The sequence below is a fragment of the Petromyzon marinus genome, chromosome 60, assembly GCF_048934315.1.
Source record: "Petromyzon marinus isolate PM22_M1 ecotype Great Lakes invasive population chromosome 60, UKy_Petmar_22M1.pri1.0, whole genome shotgun sequence".
NCBI classification, from domain to species: Eukaryota; Metazoa; Chordata; class Hyperoartia; order Petromyzontiformes; family Petromyzontidae; genus Petromyzon; species Petromyzon marinus.
This window is the reverse complement of record NC_133726.1, coordinates 754,867-775,693: the sequence shown is the minus strand read 5'-3', so window position 1 is coordinate 775,693 and position 20,827 is coordinate 754,867. Positions and strand designations below refer to the sequence as shown.

The 20,827-nt window shown below is 55.2% G+C and overlaps 1 protein-coding gene across 1 annotated transcript; it reads left to right on the top strand.

The window, feature by feature from the left end:
- Positions 1–3,090: 3,090 nt before the first annotated feature.
- On the top strand, positions 3,091–17,471 carry LOC116955572 (uncharacterized). The gene is made up of 5 exons (XM_032976711.2): positions 3,091–3,198; positions 10,633–10,791; positions 12,630–12,723; positions 14,618–15,010; positions 16,422–17,471. The coding sequence occupies exons 2-5, from the start codon at positions 10,635–10,637 to the stop codon at positions 16,465–16,467; spliced, it is 690 nt and encodes a 229-aa protein (XP_032832602.2). The 5' UTR covers positions 3,091–3,198; positions 10,633–10,634; the 3' UTR covers positions 16,468–17,471.
- Positions 17,472–20,827: the final 3,356 nt, after the last annotated feature.

Below are 20,827 nucleotides of genomic sequence, written 5' to 3'. Positions count from 1 at the left end.
AATGCACCTGCCTGGGTATTTAATGTCATCAAATGACGCTCTGCCTCCACTCCTCTCCTTCCATTGGTGGGGGTAGCTGTGGAGTGAGTGGAAAGGTTTCCATACCTGGGCAGTGTGTTTATGACCGGCTCCGGTTTGACAGCAGAGGTCTTGCTCCCAATCAGTCGAGCGGCATTATCGTTTCATCGGCTGCGTAACGCTCCTGTGTGGAAGCTACCTGGTCTGTCGCTCCATATGAACCTTCGCGTCTTCTCGGCCACGGTCAAGCCGTCCCTTCTCTATACTTGCGAAACGTGGACCCCCCCCCCTTCCCTAATGGGACATACCTGGGCAGTGTGCTCAATTTATAGCCTCTAGGTGCACCTAGACTGGCACAAGCTCCTAGACTGGTACAAGCACCGTGGTGACACCACCACTTAGTGGCGAACGGCGTTTGTTATGTGAATTCGTGGTGTGGTAGGCAATCCCTGCATATGTACGGGGTGTAGTAACCGCACTCTAACATTACACACACACGCCACAAACATGATGCGTTATTCATGTAATCGCGCACGGCCAATATGAATATTCCTATCGTGCATAATTCATATGGAGATCGCGTCACTGGCTGCCCGTGATGGTATTCAGTGAGCTGTCAAGTGACGCGGCCTCTCACCAGCCCCGGCTAGGGGCAGGGTTCACATTCAGTGTCGCGTGCGCGAGGCTCCTTCACGGCAGCGGTGAGGAAGGAGTGGGGGGGGAGGGGTGACGCTACGAGATCCGCACAGATGGATGCAACGGTGGTCCATTGCCGTGCTTGCGACCTCGCAGCCCCAAGCCTACCGATCACCACGTGCGCGGAAAGCCTCCCCATCCATCACAGCGCCAAGACGGCTCGACCCCGGGAGGGGAGGGGGGGGGTCAGCGTGGGTGATTGTCTCGTTAGGGGCACGTTGATAGCTCCGTTATTAAATGGCCCAGCCCGTGGTGCGTGGCCCGAAAATTCATTTCCAGTCGGCCCGGGGGTGTAGGCGGGCGGGGGGTTACGGGAGCCTTGTCCCGCTCGCTTCGCGCTCCAATTAACGCCTCGATAATAGCCAGGACCCCCCCCCCTCCCCCCACTCTTCACGAGCAGATCCAGCGGCAGCCTGGCTCGGGGCGACAACTGGGACGCGTTAAAGTGCAGGGCGCTGGGGAGTTTGGTGAGAGGCGACCTCGTGAGATATTGATCCTAATTAGCTCGCCCACCCACTGCCCCCCCCCTGGGGGAATCCCCGGGGAGGAGGGGGAATCAGCTCCCCTTAATTGCTTCCGCCCGAGATGAATTCTCAGCAGCTGGGACATCGAACGAGTGCCGGGCAGGCGGAGAGAGCACGCGGGTCGCCTCTACGGGAGAGAGAGACAGAGGGGGAGACGTGGAGTGTCAACACCACCGCCAAAAACCACCACCACCACCACAACAACACAAACAACAACACAAACAACAACAACAGCACAGCCGGCGGAGTGCGGTCAAACAGCCTGGCGCCGTGAGCCCCACGCTAGTGGATTGTTGACAAAGGGCCTTCATCCAGCAGTGGAGTGGCACTCGGCCTAACGAGTCGGAGCGAGCTGAGCTGACCCCCCGCCCGCCCGTGTTGAGGAGGAGGCGGAGGAGGGGTCGAGTCGCTCGACTTGCCGTGGTGTTCTCTCCAGGGCCACGCGAGGGATCGTTCCGCGTTGTGGAGTGGAGGTTTTGTGTCTTAGAGAGCTACACCGAGAGAGAGAGAGAGCCCTTGCCTGTCAACACGTGCCACGTCGCCGGCATTGCTGCGGACGAGCCTGGCTCTGATGATGATGATGAGACACTGCATGTCGAAACCGTCTCGGAGTTGTTGATCGTGTTGAACCGAATGCCCGCTGCTGGCTGAACAGCGTCCTGTTAATCCACGACATCCGATAGGACTGTGGGGCGATGTCATTGTGAGTTGAACACGTGGTCGGCTTTCGCGCCCAATATTATTCACAACAAAGGTTCGATCGCGTTCGTATAAATGCGTGTTTAACCCAGCACCGCCACCACCACCACCACTTTATTACAGACGACGTACGAGTGACGAGTGTGTGTTAGTGAAACTGCGAATTAAATCAGTTATGGTTCCTTTGATCGCTCGGCCGTTAAATTTAGATTTAAAGCTTTCGTGACTGCAGTAATTCATATTCTTAGTTCTTTCGGTAAAGTCACGTTGAAGGGAAACAACAAAATAATAAAATATATATTAAATATATTATATATTAAATATATTATATATTAAATATATTATATATATTTTATTATTTTGTTGTTTCCCTTCAACGTGACTTTACCGAAAGAACTAAGAATACGCTCGGCCGTTGTTTGGCTAACTGCGGTAATTCTTCTCGAGCTGATACACGGCGTGCAAGCCGGATGTCAGAGCGTGCGCCTGTGTGTGTGTGTCCCCACCTGGACTCTGCTGACCTCACCGTGCCCCCGGCCCTCCCCCCACAACAAACGATGCCGGCACCCCCCCCACCACCCCCAAATATGTCTTTCCCCGGCTGCTCTTAAAATGCCACGAGAGAGATAAATACAACACGACAATCAGTGGCGCCGCCCCGAGATAACAGCCACGCGGGTGGGGAGCAGGGGGGGGGGGCTCACCCCCCCCTGCTCCTCCCCCCTGCTCCTCGCCCCCCCCCTTGCTCCTCCCCTCGCCCTCCCCCCTGCTCCTCCCCCCCCCCCTTGCTCCTCCCCTTGCCCCGCCCCCTCGTGCCCCGTTCATAAAATCGCCTCGGGGCGCGTGGACGCCAGGTTCAGGGGTGCCAGAGACACCGGCGGCTCCCAGCTCCGCGGTCCTCTACAGGGCAGTGGACGGGAGTGGGGGTCTCCATCGAGGGGACCCAGCTCCTGGTGGGGTGGAGTTTGGGGGGCCAGCTCCTGGTGGGGTGGAGTTGGGGGGGCCAGCTCCTGGTGGGGTGGAGTTTGGGGGGCCAGCTCCTGGTGGGGTGGAGTTTGGGGGGCCCAGTTCCTGGTGGGGTGGAGTTTGGGGGGGCCAGCTCCTGGTGGGGTGGAGTTTGGGGGGCCAGCTCCTGGTGGGGTGGAGTTTGGGGGGCCCAGCTCCTGCTCCAGGGGTCCCGGCTGGGAGAAGGGGGAGGCTGCAGGGGAGGAGGGGGGGGGGGGGGCGAGTGAACGCGGCGCCCCGTGGCGAGCACTCTGAGGTGAGAGGCACCGCTGGGGATGGGAGGGAGAGGGGGGGGTACCCCCTTATCCCGAATCCCCAGGGTTCTTGGGTCTGCCGAAGGGGGCGAGTTGCTCGGTTCGCCGGTGGTGATGTTGGGGCTCGCGCGAGGGTCGGAGCGCCCGTGCTCAAAGGGTATACAATTGAGGACGTCAGTCATTGATACAATAATAATATTGATAGATGTAACGGATAAATAATGAACATTATTGTACTAAAGCTGACTGTGTGCCACAGTCAGCTCTCTAGCGCGTCCAGTGCATCGTGAGAGTTTGCATCACTTTCAGCCGTGGTCGGCTTACGTAAGTTGACGGTGTGAGAGTGAGTGTGAGTGTATGGATGTGTGTGACTTTGTATGGGTGTGAGTGTTTATGGGTGTGATTGTGTGTATGCGTTTGTATGGGTGTTAGGAGGTGATTGGCTGTGTGTGTGGGTGTGTGTGTATGAGTTTGTATGGTCCTTAGTGTGTGTGTGTATGAGTGTGTATGGGTGTGAGTGTGTGTGTATGGGTGTATGTGTATGGGTGTGAGTGTGTGTGTATGGGAGTATGGGTGTGAGTGTGTGTGTATGGGTGTATGTGTATGGGTGTGAGTGTATGGGTATATGTGTATGGGTGTATGTGTATGGGTGTGAGTGTGTGTGTGTATGGGTGTATGTGTATGGGTGTGAGTGTGTGTATGGGTGTATGTGTATGGGTGTGAGTGTGTGTATGGTGAGCGGTAGTGTAGCGTTTAGCGCGCTGCGCTACGAACCCGGCTACCCGAGTTTGATTCCCGCTCACAGCCAACACCAGTGACGATTATCTGAACCGGTCCTGGGCCTCCCCTAGGTCGACTCAGCCTCAAATGAGTACCTGGTGCGGTGGATAAAAACATCGCCACTGGGGAGACAAAGGCGGTCGGGCGTGGTGCTGGCCACCCACCCCCTCGTGTACCGTTGCGTCCTTCATCGGTGCCCGCTAACAGAACTTGCCCATACAGTCTGTTAAGGCTATATGGGAGATCTTTGTCTGAGTGTGTGTGTCTGAGTGTGTGTGTCTGAGTGTGTGGGTGTGAGTGTGTGTCTGGGTGTGAGTGTGTGTCTGAGTGTGTGTGTCTGAGTGTGTGGGTGTGAGTGTATGGGTGTGAGTGTGTGTCTGAGTGTGTGTGTCTGAGTGTGTGGGTGTGAGTGTATGGGTGTGAGTGTGTGTCTGAGTGCAATGGGTGTGAGTGTGAGTGTATGGGTGTGGGTGTGTGTCTGAGTGTGTGGGTGTTTGTATGAGTGTATGGGTGTGGGTGTGTCTGAGTGTGTCAGTGTGAGTGTGTGTCTGAGTGTGTGGGTGTGAGTGTGAGTCTGAGTGTGTGGGTGTGTGTCTGAGTGTATGGTTGTGGGTGTGTGTCTGAGTGTATGGGTGTGGGTGTGTGTCTGAGTGTATGGGTGTGAGTGTGTGTCTGAGTGTATGGGTGTGTGTCTGAGTGTATGGGTGTGAGTGTGTGTCTGAGTGTGTGGGTGTGAGTGTCTCTCTGAGTGTATAGGTGTGAGTGTGTGTCTGAGTGTATGGGTGTGAGTGTCTGTCTGAGTGTATGGGTGTGTGTCTGAGTGTATGGGTGTAAGAGTGCGTCTGAGTGTATGGGTGTAAGTGTGTGTCTGAGTGTATGGGTGTGAGTGTAATGGGTGTGAGTGTAATGGGTGTGAGTGTGTGTCTGAGGGGAGCGGTGGTGCAGTGGTTAGCGCTACGCTACAAATCCGGGGACCCGGGTTCGATTCCCGCTTGTGGCCAACACCGGTGACGATTATCTGAACCGGTCCTGGGTCTCCCCTAGGTCGACTCGGCCTCAAATGAGTACCTGGTGCGTTGTGTAAACGTCGCCACTAGGGAGACAAAGGCGGACGGGCGTGGTGCTGGCCACCCACCACTCGTGTCCCGTGCCGGCCTTCACAGGTGCTACTGGCTAACAGCACTTGCCCCTACAGTCTGTTAATGCTACACGGGGGATCTTTGTCTTCGTCTTGTGTGTGTCTGGATGAGTGAGTGAACCCGGCCATACAAGTTTAATTCCTGATTACGACCAAGGTGCCATTCATAAATGACGTCACGCGATTTTTGACCCCCCCCCCCCTCATCACACGGCGTCACAAAAAGTCAGACCCCCCCCCCCCCTCAATTATGACGTCACAAAGCTCTGCCCCCCCCCCCCAAATAAAAGATGCTTCAAATCGCTTTAAACTATTGTCATTGTAGTGCGTATTTAATGTGGCGCTGCACTCTGATGTTGTAGGAGAAAATATTTATTAAAAAGTCTATTTAATTAAGTAGAACGTGTTGTCTATATTTATTTAAAGTTGCGCATTTTGATGTGACGTCACACTTCTCACCCCCCCTCCCCCCCTCGTCACACATCATCTTGGGGTGAATGAGATTATTCATCTTGGGGTGCATGAGATTATTCATCTTGGAGTGAATGAGATTATTCATCTTGGGGTGCATGAGATTATTCATCTTGGGGTGAATGAGATTATTCATCTTGGGGTGCATGTGATTATTCATCTTGGGGTGCATGAGATTATTCATCTTGGGGTGCATGAGATTATTCATCTTGGGGTGCATGAGATTATTCATCTTGGGGTGCATGTGATTATTCATCTTGGGGTGCATGTGATTATTCATCTTGGGGTGCATGAGATTATTCATCTTGGGGTGAATGAGATTATTCATCTTGGGGTGCATGTGATTATTCATCTTGGGGTGCATGAGATTATTCATCTTGGGGTGCATGAGATTATTCATCTTGGGGTGCATGAGATTATTCATCTTGGGGTGAATGAGATTATTCATCTTGGGGTGCATGAGATTATTCATCTTGGGGTGCATGAGATTATTCATCTTGGGGTGCATGAGATTATTCATCTTGGGGTGCATGAGATTATTCATCTTGGGGTCAATGAGATTATTAATCTTGGGGTCAATGAGATTATTCATCTTGGGGTCAATGAGATTATTCATCTTGGGGAGAATGACATTATTCATCTTGGGGTGAATGAGATTATTCATCTTGGGGTGAATGACATTATTCATCTTGGGGTCAATGAGATTATTCATCTTGGGGTCAATGAGATTATTCACCTTGGGGTCAATGAGATTATTCATCTTGGGGTCAATGAGATTATTCATCTTGGGGTGAATGAGATTATTCATCTTGGGGTCAATGAGATTATTCACCTTGGGGTGCATGAGATTATTAATCTTGGGGTGAATGAGATTATTCATCTTGGGGTCAATGAGATTATTTATCTTGGGGTCAATGAGATTATTCATCTTGGGGATAATGACATTATACATCTTGGGGTGAATGAGATTATTCATCTTGGGGTGAATGACATTATTAATCTTGGGGTCAATGAGATTGTTCATCTTGGGGTCAATGAGATTATTCATCTTGGGGTCAATGAGATTATTCATCTTGGGGTCAATGAGATTATTCATCTTGGGGTCAATGAGATTATTCATCTTGGGGTGAATGAGATTATTCATCTTGGGGTGAATGAGATTATTCATCTTGGGGTCAATGAGATTATTCATCTTGGGGTGCATGAGATTATTCATCTTGGGGTGAATGAGATTATTCATCTTGGGGTGCATGAGATTATTTATCTTGGGGTCAATGAGATTATTCATCTTGGGATGAATGAGATCATTCATCTTGGGGTAAATGAGATTATTCATCTTGGGGTCAATGAGATTATTCATCTTGGGGTGAATGAGATTATTCATCTTGGGGTGAATGAGATCATTCATCTTGGGGTGAATGAGATTATTCATCTTGGGATGAATGAGATTATTCATCTTGGGGTGAATGAGATTATTCATCTTGGGGTGCATGAGATTATTTATCTTGGGGTCAATGAGATTATTTATCTTGGGATGAATGAGATCATTCATCTTGGGGTCAATGAGATTATTCATCTTGGGGTCAATGAGATTATTCATCTTGGGGTGAATGAGATTATTCATCTTGGGGTGAATGAGATCATTCATCTTGGGGTGAATGAGATTATTCATCTTGGGATGAATGAGATTATTCATCTTGGGGTGAATGAGATTATTCATCTTGGGGTCAATGAGATTATTCATCTTGGGGTCAATGAGATTATTCAAATTGGGGTGAATGAGATTATTCATCTTGGGGTCAATGAGATCATTCATCTTGGGGTGAATGAGATTATTCATCTTGGGGTCAATGAGATTATTCATCTTGGGGTGAATGAGATCATTCATCTTGGGGTGAATGAGATTATTCATCTTGGGATGAATGAGATTATTCATCTTGGGGTGAATGAGATTATTCATCTTGGGGTCAATGAGATTATTCATCTTGGGGTCAATGAGATTATTCAAATTGGGGTGAATGAGATTATTCATCTTGGGGTCAATGAGATCATTCATCTTGGGGTGAATGAGATTATTCATCTTGGGATAAATGAGATTATTCATCTTGGGGTAAATGAGATTATTCATCTTGGGGTCAATGAGATTATTCATCTTGGGGTGAATGACATTATTCATCTTGGGGTCAATGAGATCATTCATCTTGGGGTGATATTTGATGCGTTCCCTTTCCTTCGAAGCTGGAGTTAGCAAGGTTGTGAAAATCTCGGTTTTTTTCCCACCTCCCAAACATTGCTTGACTGCACAACATCATTACACGGGTGATTCTGAGAGAGGCCGGTCCACCCACTCGTCCCCTCGCCAATCGATGACTGCAGTGCCTCGCTGGTTGCCGCTTCAAACAAGCTCCTTGCTAGACGACAAATTGTTCAGCATGCGGCCGTTAGGGTGCTCACCCGAGCCCCCATTACGTGACCCATTTGTCTTTGCTTTTCTCATTAAACTGGCTACCGCTCTTGACACACGAGTCGGAGTAGAGTTTAAGAGCCTTCTACTTGTTTTTAAAGCCTTGCATGGGCTGCCACCACCACAATATATTCACGAGTAAATGCATCCGTACATCCCCTGAAGGTCGTTAAAGATCCGCAGACTCCGCCCTTCTCTGCGTTTCTCGATCCCGCCTGCGATCCTTGAGGTGTGAGCGGCCACCCGCTGCGTCTGCGCCTCGGTTGTGGAATTTTCTCCCGTTGAAAATTCGTTTATGCGATAATGTGGACACTTTGAAGTCCCTTCTTTAAAAAAAAACAACACATCGTCTTCAGTCCGTTTAGTCGATGTAGCTCTTCTCTCTCTCTCTCTTGGCCTTTCCTTATGCTTACGAGGCGCCTTGAGACGTTAGTGGAAGGCGCCTTGAGACGTTAGTGGAACGCGCCTCACAAATAGAATGTAAATTATTATTGTTGTTGTTGTGCCCGGCACCGTGATCGCTCACGGCTCGTATCGCGCTCGTCCAGCCACAGAGACATCGCCTCCTCCCCCCTCCCCCTCCCTCCTGCATCTCCCTGCCACATATCCCTCCTGCATCTCACTCAATCTTTATCCCACGTCTCTCCCTCGCCCCACAACCTCTTGTGTGCATGATACGGGCATATGCTCCCCCAGCGCGTGTAGCCCTGTACAGGCTGTTGGGGGCAAGTGCTGCTAGTCGCAGGACCTGGGGGCAGGGGTCTGGAAGGGGGTCGAGGGAGCAGCGAGGCGGGGGTAGGGACTAGGTGTGGTTATTCAGGGGTGCGCTTGTGTGTGTGTGAGTGTTTGTGCGTGCGTTGGTGTGTCTGTATGTGTGGGCGTAGTGGTTAACGCGCCGTGCTACGAACCCGGCGACCAGAGTTCGATCCTGGGCCTCATCTAGGTCGACTGAGCCTCAAATGGGTACCCGGTGCGGTGTGCGAACATCGGCACAATGGAGACGAAGGCGGCCGGGCGTCGTGTTCGCCACCAACCCCCTTCTGTGCCGTGCCGGCCTTCCTCGGTGTTTGCTCGCTAACAGAGCTTGCCCCAACAGTCTGTTAAAGGCTATCTGGGGAATCTTTGTCTTTGTGTGATCCGCCAAAAACAACCCCCACCTCTATGGTGGCGATCTGAAACGTTGTCGTGGCTGATCCCGATCGACTGTTTCCCTTCATGGCATGTGTAGCCCCCGTAGCGGCTAACTGGGGCTCTGGACCAGTGTGAGAGGCTGATGGCCCCCTTATCTTCATTTAAAATGATCACAAAAACCGCGTGTTAAATAGGCGTCTATCAGCGGTCTCCTGGCCAAACCCCATCTGGTGGAGCCGCGAGGCTGAACCCGCACCCTCGGGGTTCCTCCAAAAATGGTAAAAAGTCACTGCGAGTGACCACGTGAAATGTTCAAATGTTCACTGCCGGGAGCTGGACCAGTACCGCCTGGATCTCTATGGCATTCAGGAGGTCCGGTGGACTGGATCTTGGTCCAGTCACCATGAGAGATCGACAGTCCTCCAAACAGCAGGGAGTGGCTCTTCCTCTGAGACAAAAGAATGAAGGGGGCATGTGAGGTGTGGGAAGCTGTAAGCCCCAGGCTACTGTGGGTTCACCTCTCTACCAATGGGAGGCAAGAACTGGTGCTGGTTGTTTACTGAAGATGAACATCAGTGGATGGAGGCAAGGCCGATGAGTCAGATGCCTCCTATGACCTCCTGTCAGAGGTGCTGGCTAAAGTACCCCTTCAGTATAGAGTTATCCTTTCGGGTGACCTAAATGCCCGCTTGGGACTGGAGTGATTGGAAGGCATGGCCCAGATCAGCATAATGACAACGGCAGGAGGCTGCTAGACTTCTGTGCATCCCATGGGCTTGTGATTACCAAACACGCTGTTCCGGCTTCGGTGCATCCACACAACATCATGGATGCATGCCGGGTACAAGCAAGAACATCTGCTGGACTATATAGTGATGGAACAGCCCATATCCTTGACACCAGCACCTACTGTGGAGCTGATCTGCCCACTGACCATCAGCTTGCCATCTGTAAGGTGCGCCTGCCATTCTTCCACTCCTGTGGTCAGTGTCCATCTCGGACCCCATTCAAACCCACAGCGGCTTGGTCTCAGCTAGGTGATGAAGGTTGCAAGTGAAAATTTCATTTTTTCATTGGCAGCATAACGCTGCTGTGTGGAAGCTACCCGGAGTGTCACTCCACACGAATTTTCCAGTCTTGTCGGCCGTAGTCATGCCTTCTCTTTGCTTGCAAAACTTGGACCCCCCCCCCTAATGGAACTTCTGCGCCGGTTAAAAGCATTCAGGCTGGCCTGCCTACGATCCATCCTGGGTTTAACCTGCAGACTGGATCACAGTGTGAGGACCTCACAAATCCTTGACACAGTCCCATCGGTGAGCTCCTCCGGCAGGCAAGGCTGCGTTGTTGCTGCTGCTGTTTATGTTGTTGCTGTTGCTGCTGATGTTGCTGCTGATGTTGCTGCTGCTGTTTATGTTGTTGCTGCTGCTGATGTTGCTGCTGCTGTCGTGGTAGGGATGTCGGAGAGGCGCGGCAATGACAGCGCGGTGTGGGGGCCGCAGACCCCAGGGCCCCAGGGGGGGTCCCCGAACAACGCCCCCCTCGCCGAGTTGTACGAGGAGTACGAGGAGTACGAGTACAACGTTTCCTTCGAGGGACTCTCCGCGAACAAATGTGAGTACCCACCCCCACCACCTCAGTGGAGAGGAGCACGTGACCTGGAGTGTGAGTACCCCCCCCCCCACCTCAGTGGAGAGGAGCACGTGACCTGGAGTGTGAGTACCCCCCCCCCCACCTCAGTGGAGAGGAGCACGTGACCTGGAGTGTGAGTACCCCCCCCCACCTCAGTGGAGAGGAGCACGTGACCTGGAGTGTGAGTACCCCCCCCCACCTCAGTGGAGAGGAGCACGTGACCTGGAGTATGAGTACCCCCCCCCCCCACCTCAGTGGAGAGGAGCACGTGACCTGGAGTATGAGTACCCCACCTCAGTGGAGAGGAGCACGTGGCCTGGAGTATGAGTACCCCCCCCCCCCCACCAATTAACGTGGCTCAGCTGGGGGGGGGGGGGTCTCAACTCTCACCGTTGGTCTCGACGCGACTGCTCAGGCCACCATTGTTCTACTCTTGCTGCCATGATGATGCCAGCAGCAGCAGAAGCAGCAGCAGCAGCAGAAGCAGCAGCAGAAGCAGTAGCAGCAGAAGCAGCAGAAGCTGCAGCAGCAGAAGCAGCAGCAGCAGTAGTAGAAGCAGCAGCAGAAGCAGCAGCAGCAGCAGCCGCCATAAGTTCCAGGAGGTCGACGCCGATGTGGGGGTCTGCTGCTGGCCACGACGAGAGGGCTTCAGCCGAGAGAGACAGAGAGACACAGTCCGTGTGTTTTGTGTTTGTATTCTGCCGTCCCTACCTCGACACAGCGGTTTCTGGGACGGTCCACAGTTTGGGTTGCATGGCCACGGCCCCACCACATGCGGCGTCATGTCTTGAGCCGCAGCGATTGGAACGCGCGGGCCACGTCTTAACCCAACAGTGATGGCTCCGAGGCCGCTAGACTTCTGTGCAACCCGCCGGGGGCCCGTGAATACCAAGCGAGAACATCTGCGGAGTGGCCGATTCCCCGAATGCCGGACCATGCCCTCGACGGCGGGGCCGATCTGCCCGCTGACCATCGTCTGTGTGACGCGCCCGCCATTCTCCCACTGTGGTGATGTGACTCGTGCGTAGGGGACCCGAGCGTGCGTGAGTGTACGGGGGTCAGGAGGCGGTCTCACTAACAGCGACAACCGCCCGAGTGAATTGACGGCTCGGAGCTCGGGGTCGGAGGTCACTAGCGCAGAGGAGACGGGGACGAGACCCCAATCAGAGTGCGGGGAGGGAGGGGGGCTCGACCCACGACCCTCGCACGATTCCCAGAGGATCCCAGCCCCCCCCCCCCCCAACCTGTCACCCCCCCCTGTAAATAAAAATGTCTGTGAGTGCGGAGGTGTGAATCGGTGGCACAAGAGGGGAGAGAGAGGGGGGTGTAGAGAGAGGGGAAAGTGGGGGCAACTGGAGAGAATGGAGCGTGGAGAGAGGGTGGAGAGAGGGGGGAGAGAGGGTGGAGAGAGGGGAGAGAGAGGGTGGAGAGAGGGGGGAGAGAGGGTGGAGAGAGGGGGGAGAGAGGGTGGAGAGAGGGGGGAGAGAGGGTGGAGAGAGGGGGGAGAGAGGGTGGAGAGAGGGGGGAGAGAGGGGGGAGAGAGGGTGGAGAGAGGGGGGAGAGAGGGTGGAGAGAGGGGGGAGAGAGGGTGGAGAGAGGGGGGAGAGAGGGTGGAGAGAGGGGGGAGAGAGGGGGGAGAGAGGGTGGAGAGAGGGGGGAGAGAGGGTGGAGAGAGGGGGGAGAGAGGGGGGAGCAGAGAGAGGGGAGAGTGGCGTAAAAGTCTGAGAGGGCTGAGAAGGGAGTAAGAGGCGATTAGAAGGGAGTACACAGGTGGGGGAGTGTGACCCCATGACCTCTTGTGCCCACCCCCCTCGCCCAAGACTCGATCGTGATTGGCTTCTGGATCGGCCTGGCCGCGTTCATCGTCTTCCTCTTCACCGCCCTGGCGCTCATGGTCAACATGACCAACAGGAGGTGACCCCCCCCACCCGTGACCCCCCGTGACCCCCGTGACCCCTCACGAGCTCCCATGATCCCTCCTCATCCTCTCAATGACCCCGTGACCCTCGGAGCCCGCGGGTGCCCTGCGGCGACCCCCCTGGACTCACAGAGACCCGCAGACTCGCACAGAGATCTGCACGAGTCACGCGCTCGGCGGCGCAGAGATTTCCGCATTCCTGGCAATCGCCGTGCAGAGCGAATCCGCGCTCAGTGGGAGTCGTGCGTTGAGATGACGCAGATGATTTTGGTGCTATAAATGAACCTCGTGGCGGGGCCCGAATAGTGGGAAGTCGAAATCGCAATGAATGTATTTATTTTTGGCGACTCGGTCCCACCGGGCACGCGAACGCCGTGACCCGCCTGGCGCCGATCGCTCCGTTGTCGCGTCGTCCACGCAACAGCGGCGAGGACGAATGCGCAGAAGAGAGAAAACTTTGAAACTTTGATTAGCGCGTCGTGTAGGGCTCGTCGAGAGGGACAGATCGCCGCGTCGTTCACCTTCAGCAGACGTAAAACGGCGTCGCAACGCAGTCCAGGCGAGAGCCGGGGGCTTATGGGGACCGCCATGAGGTTAAAATGTCTAAATGATGGGGGCCACTTTGTTGAGCTCTCGTGGTACCAGGTCGCTTATGAACGATACGTTCATACTCTCAGTGATGTTTACGTGGTAGGATGGGGATGATTTAGTGTTAGTTGGTGTGTCAGGGTGGTTTGTTTACCTTTCGTGTACTTTGCACCCATGTCGTGTTTGTTGTTGTGACGTTCGTACCCCGCGCCCCTACTGGACATCTGTGGAAAAGAGCTTTATAGCTCATCGGATTCTTCCTGCAGTATAAATACAACATTCGGATTCTGGGTCATTTTCCCGGAAGGAATAATGGTGAAGGTGGGGGGGGGTGCCCCGTTCCAGTCTGTAATGATTGTTGTTTATTACTGACAGTACGGGACACCGTTTAACACGTTCATGTTTTAAACGTGCCGTGTTCATGTAGTATTTGCATGAACACGCTATTGTGCGTGCCCGTCATTTCTTGCGATATTAATTGTGTGAGTGAGTGAGGAATGTGCGGCGAGCCAAAATGACACGGGAGTGAGATGTCTGGAGACACGCAAAGATGCTTCCGGAACAAAGATGGAGTGCCGTGTATCACAGCGCTCATAAAATACTGCAGTACCAGTCCTAGAGTACCAGTCCTAGAGTACTAGTCCTAGAGTACCAGTCCTAGAGTACCCCGATCCTGACGCCTGCTGCTGCTGTATATTTGGAGGTTGCGATGTCTCTCTCCCCGTGGTCGCGTTGAGAATCAACGTCACGCGTTTAGAGAGAATTTGCCTACTGATAATACATTCCCTTATGATGATGATAATCCACTTTGGTTGAGCTGTCATTGTTGATGGCCAGGTCGCTTCTGAATGAGAGCTGTATAGCTCAGTGGGCCTTACCTGGTAACATTTAAAATGCTGTAGCTATAGTTGTAAGAAAAAGAAGACCCACCATATGAAACCGTTCAGAAAATATACCACCAGCTCCGTGTGTAAAGACAACAATAGCCCTAACAGACTGTACGATCACGCGCGCAGTCGTGAAACGTGAAAGTGACGGCTGCTGCGGAAACATTAAACTTTGGTGACTGTTTTGAGAAACAAGCCAAGCAAAGAAAAAAACGGCCCGGCATTAGACACTCAAAATGACTGATGTCTCTATCCTGGCCCTGTCTCTCCACTCTCACCCTGACCCTGTCTCTGACCCTGCCCCTGTCTCTGACCCTGCCCCTGACCCTGCCCCTGTCTCTGACCCTGCCCCTGTCTCTGACCCTGCCCCTGACCCTGCCCCTGTCTCTGACCCTGCCCCTGTCTCTGACCCTAGCGGGCTGCGAGGGGCAGGGTGCGAGCTGAGCCACGAGCGGCGGCGCTGGCACCGGCGCAGCGGCGGCAGCAGCAGCGGCAGCAGCGCCTCCCGCGGGGGTGCCGCCCACCTGGTGCTCAACGAGGGCGGCCCGGACCACGTGGCCGGGGTCCAGGACCCCGAGCAAGGGGACCCCGAGCAAGGGGACCCCGAGCAAGGGGACCCCGGCGAGGGGGACTTTCCTCAGCCGCGGTCGCCCGTCGCCGCCCCCCCTCGCGCTCCCCCGCGTCGTCCCGGGGGTTCCGCCCCCCCCCCCAACCGTGGACCCCGGGTGGGTCGGGATGGCCTGGGCCTCGAGCAAGGAGCCCGAGGTGTACTCAGAGTGCCGGATCCCCCTCGTGGGGGGCCTGCCAGGTAACGGGGGGTGCGGCGGGGGGCACAGGGGGTGACATGTATTTAAAGTGACATTTTTTCCGTGAGTGCAGTAATTTAGATATCTTCCGTAATGCGTCTGTCTCTGATCTGATCTCTGTCTGTCTGTCTCTACTCTGATGTCTACCTGTCTGTCTCTGTTCTGATCTCTATCTGTCTCTACTTTGATCTCTATCGGTCTGTCTCTACTCTGATCTCTATCTGTCTGTCTCTACTCTGATCTATATCTGTCTGTCTCTGCTCTGATCTCTGTCTGTCTCTGCTCTGATCTCTATCTGTCTGTCTCTACTCTAATCTCTGTCTATCTCTACTCTGATCTCTGTCTATCTCTACTCTGATCGCTATCTGTCTATCTCTACTCTGATCTCTATCTGTCTGTCTCTACTCTGATCTCTATCTGTCTATCTCTACTCTGATCTCTGTCTGTCTGTCTCTACTCTGATCTCTATCTGTCTGTCTCTGCTCTGATCTCTGTCTGTCTCTGCTCTGATCTCTATCTGTCTGTCTCTACTCTGATCTCTATCTCTACTCTGATCGCTATCTGTCTATCTCTATTCTGATCTCTGTCTATCTCTACTCTGATCTCTGTCTGTCTCTGCTCTGATCTCTATCTGTCTGTCTCTGCTCTGATCTCTGTCTGTCTCTGCTCTGATCTCTATCTGTCTGTCTCTACTCTGATCTCTATCTGTCTGTCTCTGCTCTGATCTTTATCTATCTGTCTCTACTCTGATCTCTATCTCTACTCTGATCTCTATCTGTCTCTCTCTGCTCTGATCTCTGTCTGTCTCTACTCTGATCTCTGTCTGTCTCTGCTCTGATCTCTATCTGTCTGTCTCTACTCTGATCTCTATCTGTCTGTCTCTACTCTGATCTCTATCTGTCTGTCTCTACTCTATCTCTGTCTCTACTCTGATCTCTATCTGTCTGTCTCTACTCTGATCTCAATCTGTCTGTCTCTGCTCTGATCTCTATCTGTCTGTCTCTGCTCTGATCTTTATCTGTCTGTCTCTACTCTGATGTCTATCTATCTGTCTCTACTCTGATCTCTATCTGTCTGTCTCTACTCTGATCTCTATCTGTCTCTCTCTGCTCTGATCTCTGTCTGTCTCTACTCTGATCTCTGTCTGTCTCTACTCTGGTCTCTGTCTGTCTGGTTGTTGTCAGCGATTGCTGCCGTCTTCGTGGTAGTCCCCAGCCTCCCTCTTGGCAATGAGAATCCCCTCTGGCGCTCTCCCCTCGCCGCTAAAAATCTCAACTTGAAACGTGAATCTCGCCAAGCAGATTCTGACCCCCCCCCCACCTTGCTCCCACCCCGCCCTCCGCCCCTCCCTCCCTTGCCCTCCCACCTTTCCCCCCACCCCCCCCGTTCGCTCTCTGCTTCTGCCGTTCGCAGCGCCGTCGCTCCCCGTCGCCTCTCCCGACGAGGCCCCCCACGGTGAGGGGCGACCCCATTCACCGGTCTCCCCCCTGGCGCTGTCCCCTCTGCCGGTCCCCCTCCCGGGACGACTCCAGCTCGACCTCGACCCCTAGCGGGACGACTCCAGCTCGACCTCGACCCCTAGCGGGACGACTCCAGCTCGACCCCGACCCCTAGCAGGACGACTCCGGCTCGACCCCGACCCCTAGCGGGACAACTCCACCTCGACCCCTAGCGGGACGACTCCACCTCGACCCCTAGCGGGACGACTCCAGCTCGACCTCGACCCTTAGCGGGACGACTCCAGCTCGACCCCGACCCCTAGCAGGACGACTCCACCTCGACCCCTAGCGGGACGACTCCACCTCGACCCCTAGCGGGACGACTCCACCTCGACCCCGACCCCTAGCGGGACGACTCCGGCTCGACCCCGACCCCTAGCGGGACGACTCCACCTCGACCCCGACCCCTAGCGGGACGACTCCACCTCGACCCCGACCCCTAGCGGGACGACTCCACCTCGACCCCAACCCTTCCCGGGACGACTCCACCTCGACCCCGACCCCTCCCGGGACGACTCCACCTCGACCCCGACCCCTAGCGGGACGACTCCACCTCGACCCCGACCCCTCCCGGGACGACTCCACCTCGACCCCGACCCCTAGCGCCGTGCGTGGAGACCGTGCCGAGCTAGGGTCTCAGCAAACACTCACCTGCTCACCAACCCACCCACCTGATCACCAACCTACCCACCCGCTTACCAGCCCACCCAGCCGCTCACCAACCCACCCAGCCGCTCACCAGCACACCCACCCGCTCACCAACCCACCCACCCGCTCACCAACCCACACATCCGCTCACCAGCACACCCACCCACTTCTCCCCCACTCACTCACTCACTCACCCTCTCTCTCTCAGAGTTGCTACGGTTGTCATGGCGCTTCAGGGCGCTCGTCGCGCCACGCAGGGAGGCGCCACCGCCACCACCACCACCACAACCACCGCCACCACCACTGCCACCACCACCGCCACCACCACCACCGCCACCACCACTGCCACCACAACCGCCACCACCACCATCACCACCACCACCGCCACCACTGCCACCGCCACCACCACCACCACCGCCGCCACCACCACCACTGCCACCACCGCCACCACCACCGCCACCACCACCGCCGCCACCACCACCACCACCACCACCGCCACCACCACCACCACCACTGCCTCCACCACCGCCACCACCACCACCGCCACCACCACCACCGCCACTACCACTGCCACCACCACCACCACCGCCACCACCACTGCCACCACCACCCGCCACCACCACTGCCACCACAACCGCCACCACCACCACTGCCACCATCACCACCACCACCGCCACCACTGCCGCCGCCACCACCACCACCACCGCCGCCACCACCACCGCCACCACCACCGCCGCCACCACCTGTGTCGTAGTCACGTGGTACCCCCGTGTCATAGTCACTGCGTGCGCGCGAAACGGCAACGTTTACCAGGGGCGGCCTGCCGGGTCCCAACCGCGAGACCGCCGCGGCGAGCGGCCTACAGCTGACTCGCGTTATCCGGTGTTCGTCGTTTAGCTACGGATACTGGGGCGGGGTATAGAACGTTTCGTGTGATTGTGTTGTTAGATGAAGGCTGCCCGGAAGTGGATGGTTTTGTGGGTCAAGGCACGACGGGGTTAATGACCTGGGGGAGTTTGTGTTGTGAGTCCCCTCCACCACCCCACCCGATTCAGCGGATCGAATTAAATAGTCGCGTGGCGTGCGAGCGTCTTAACACGTTGCGGCGAATACTCAGCCGGTGAGCGAGAGAGCGATTCAGACACTCGCTCACCCACTCACATCCACACTTACCCGGTGAGTGAGAGAGCGATTCTCACACTCGCTCACCCACTCACACCCACGCTCACCCGGTGAGCGAGAGAGCGATTCTCACACTTGCTCACCCACTCACATCCACGCTCACCCGGTGAGCGAGAGAGCGATTCTCACACTCGCTCACCCACTCACACCCACGCTCACCCGGTGAGTGAGAGAGCGATTCTCACAGCGAGATTCACCAGCGATTGCAGACCTCGACATTGGATGCGAAACTGCCTCAGGCAACACTCCAGGACGCGGCGCATTCGCCACTTGTTGCAGATGTTCACGGTTCGAACTCATCGGCCGCCCTGGTTAATCCAGGTGGTTTAGACGGGGGGTGGGGGGGGAGGGGTGGAAGATCAGGGGGAGGAAGTGTGGAGCTATGGGGGGCAGGCATGCCTGGGGACGACTTAGATAGTTACTCTGGAGCGGAGGTAAATTGTTCTCGCTGTCGTTTACGTTCGTCCGGATAACAGGGGTAGAACGTACGGATAAGAGGGAAATATAAGGATAGGTGTATGCCCCCGTCCCGCTTAACACCCCAGCCCCCCATGCCTGGGAAGCGATTCACGTGGAGTTGCCACCTGTCCCGGGTTTGACTCGCTTTCGGTCCGGGAATCGGTGTCATCTGCGTTCCAGGTGGCGGCAGCAGGAATTGGTTTGTGCCGGTGTCTCTGCACCTCACGGCAGGATAGACCGCCCAAGGTTGACGATCATCGACTCTGGAGCTACTCAAAGTACACCAAAACCTTGACCATCGCCGGGGGGTGGGGGCGCGGGGTCAGGTTTCGTGAAAAATAGCCCCGCAATCGGCAAATCGGCGATCAGGGCAAAGGTCTGGCGTATATGGCAACGATGAGACGTCCGCATCGTGCGAGAACACGAGCAGAGCGGGCTGGATCGACGAGGGCAAAGCGACCACAATACACGGACCCTCTTCAGAGGAAGCGCCGATGGTTTCTGCACACAGCCAAACGCACGTTTTGTGTTGCGTTGTGCCAGCCTGGAGCAGAATGAGAAACGGTGGGACAGGTGGTGGTGGCGGCGGCGGCGGCGGTGGCCGATGTTCGAGGTTACAGCGGAATCAATTCCGCGGGCTAGCTGCGCGCCGGTGGAATACGTGAGTGGTTGATTGCAGGGCAATCGCGGTGTCGGGGCGTGCGTGACGAGACTTGGTGAGACACGCAGCGAACGAGATCATCGCGGTAAATTCAACCTCTTGAGTTCCCCACGGTGCATTTCATTTGATTGCATCTCGTTTTACATTTATATTCAACGCCGACACGTAACGCTGCCCAGCCGCAAAACGGTGTCCCCTCGCTCTCACAGAGAGAGAGAGAGAGCGAGGGGACGACTTAGGGAGAGAGGGGCGACTTAGGGAGAGAGGGACGACTTAGGGAGAGAGGGGCGACGTAGGGAGAGAGAGGGACGACTTAGGGAGAGAGGGGACGACTTAGGGAGAGAGAGGAACGACTTAGGGAGCGAGGGACGACTTATGGAGAGAGGGACGACTTAGGAGAGAGAGGGACGACTTAGGGAGAGAGGGCGACTTAGGGAGAGAGGGACGACTTAGAGAGAGAGGGACGACTTAGAGAGAGAGGGACGACTTAGGGAGAGAGGGACGACTTAGGGAGAGAGGGGACGACTTAGGGAGAGAGAGGACGACTTAGGGAGAGAGGGACGACTTAGGAGAGAGAGAACGACTTAGGGAGAGAGGGGCGACTTTAGGGAGAGAGGGACGACTTAAGGAGAGACAGACGACTTAGGGAGAGAGAGAACGACTTAGGGGGAGAGGGACGACTTAGGGAGTGAGGGACGACTTAAGGAGGGACAGACGACTTAGGGAGAGAGAGAACGACTTAGGGGGAGAGGGGACGACTTATGGAGAGGGACGACTTAGGGAGAGAGGGGACGACTTAGGGAGAGAGAGAACGACTTAGGGAGAGAGGGACGACTTAGGGAGAGAGGGACGACTTAGAGAGAGAGGGACGACTTAGGGAGAGAGGGCGACTTAGGGAGAGAGGGACGACTTAGAGAGAGAGGGACGACTTAGAGAGAGGGACGACTTAGGGAGAGAGGGGACGACTTAGGGAGAGAGGGGACGACGTAGGGAGAGAGGGACGCTTAGGGAGAGAGAGAGAACGACTTAGGGAGTTAGGGGCGACTTCTAGGGAGAGAGGGACGACTTAAGGAGAGACAGACGACTTAGGGAGAGAGAGAACGACTTAGGGGGAGAGGGACGATTTAGGGAGAGAGGGACGACTTAAGGAGAGACAGACGACTTAGGGAGAGAGAAAACGACTTAGGGGGAGAGGGACGACTTAGGGAGAGAGAGAACGACTTAGGGAGAGAGAACGACTTAGGGAGAGAGAGAGAACGACTTAGGGAGAGAGAGGGACGACTTAGGGAGAGAGGGGACGACTTCGGGAGAGAGGGACGACTTAGGGAGAGGAGACGACTTAGGGAGAGAGGGACGACTTAGGGAGAGAG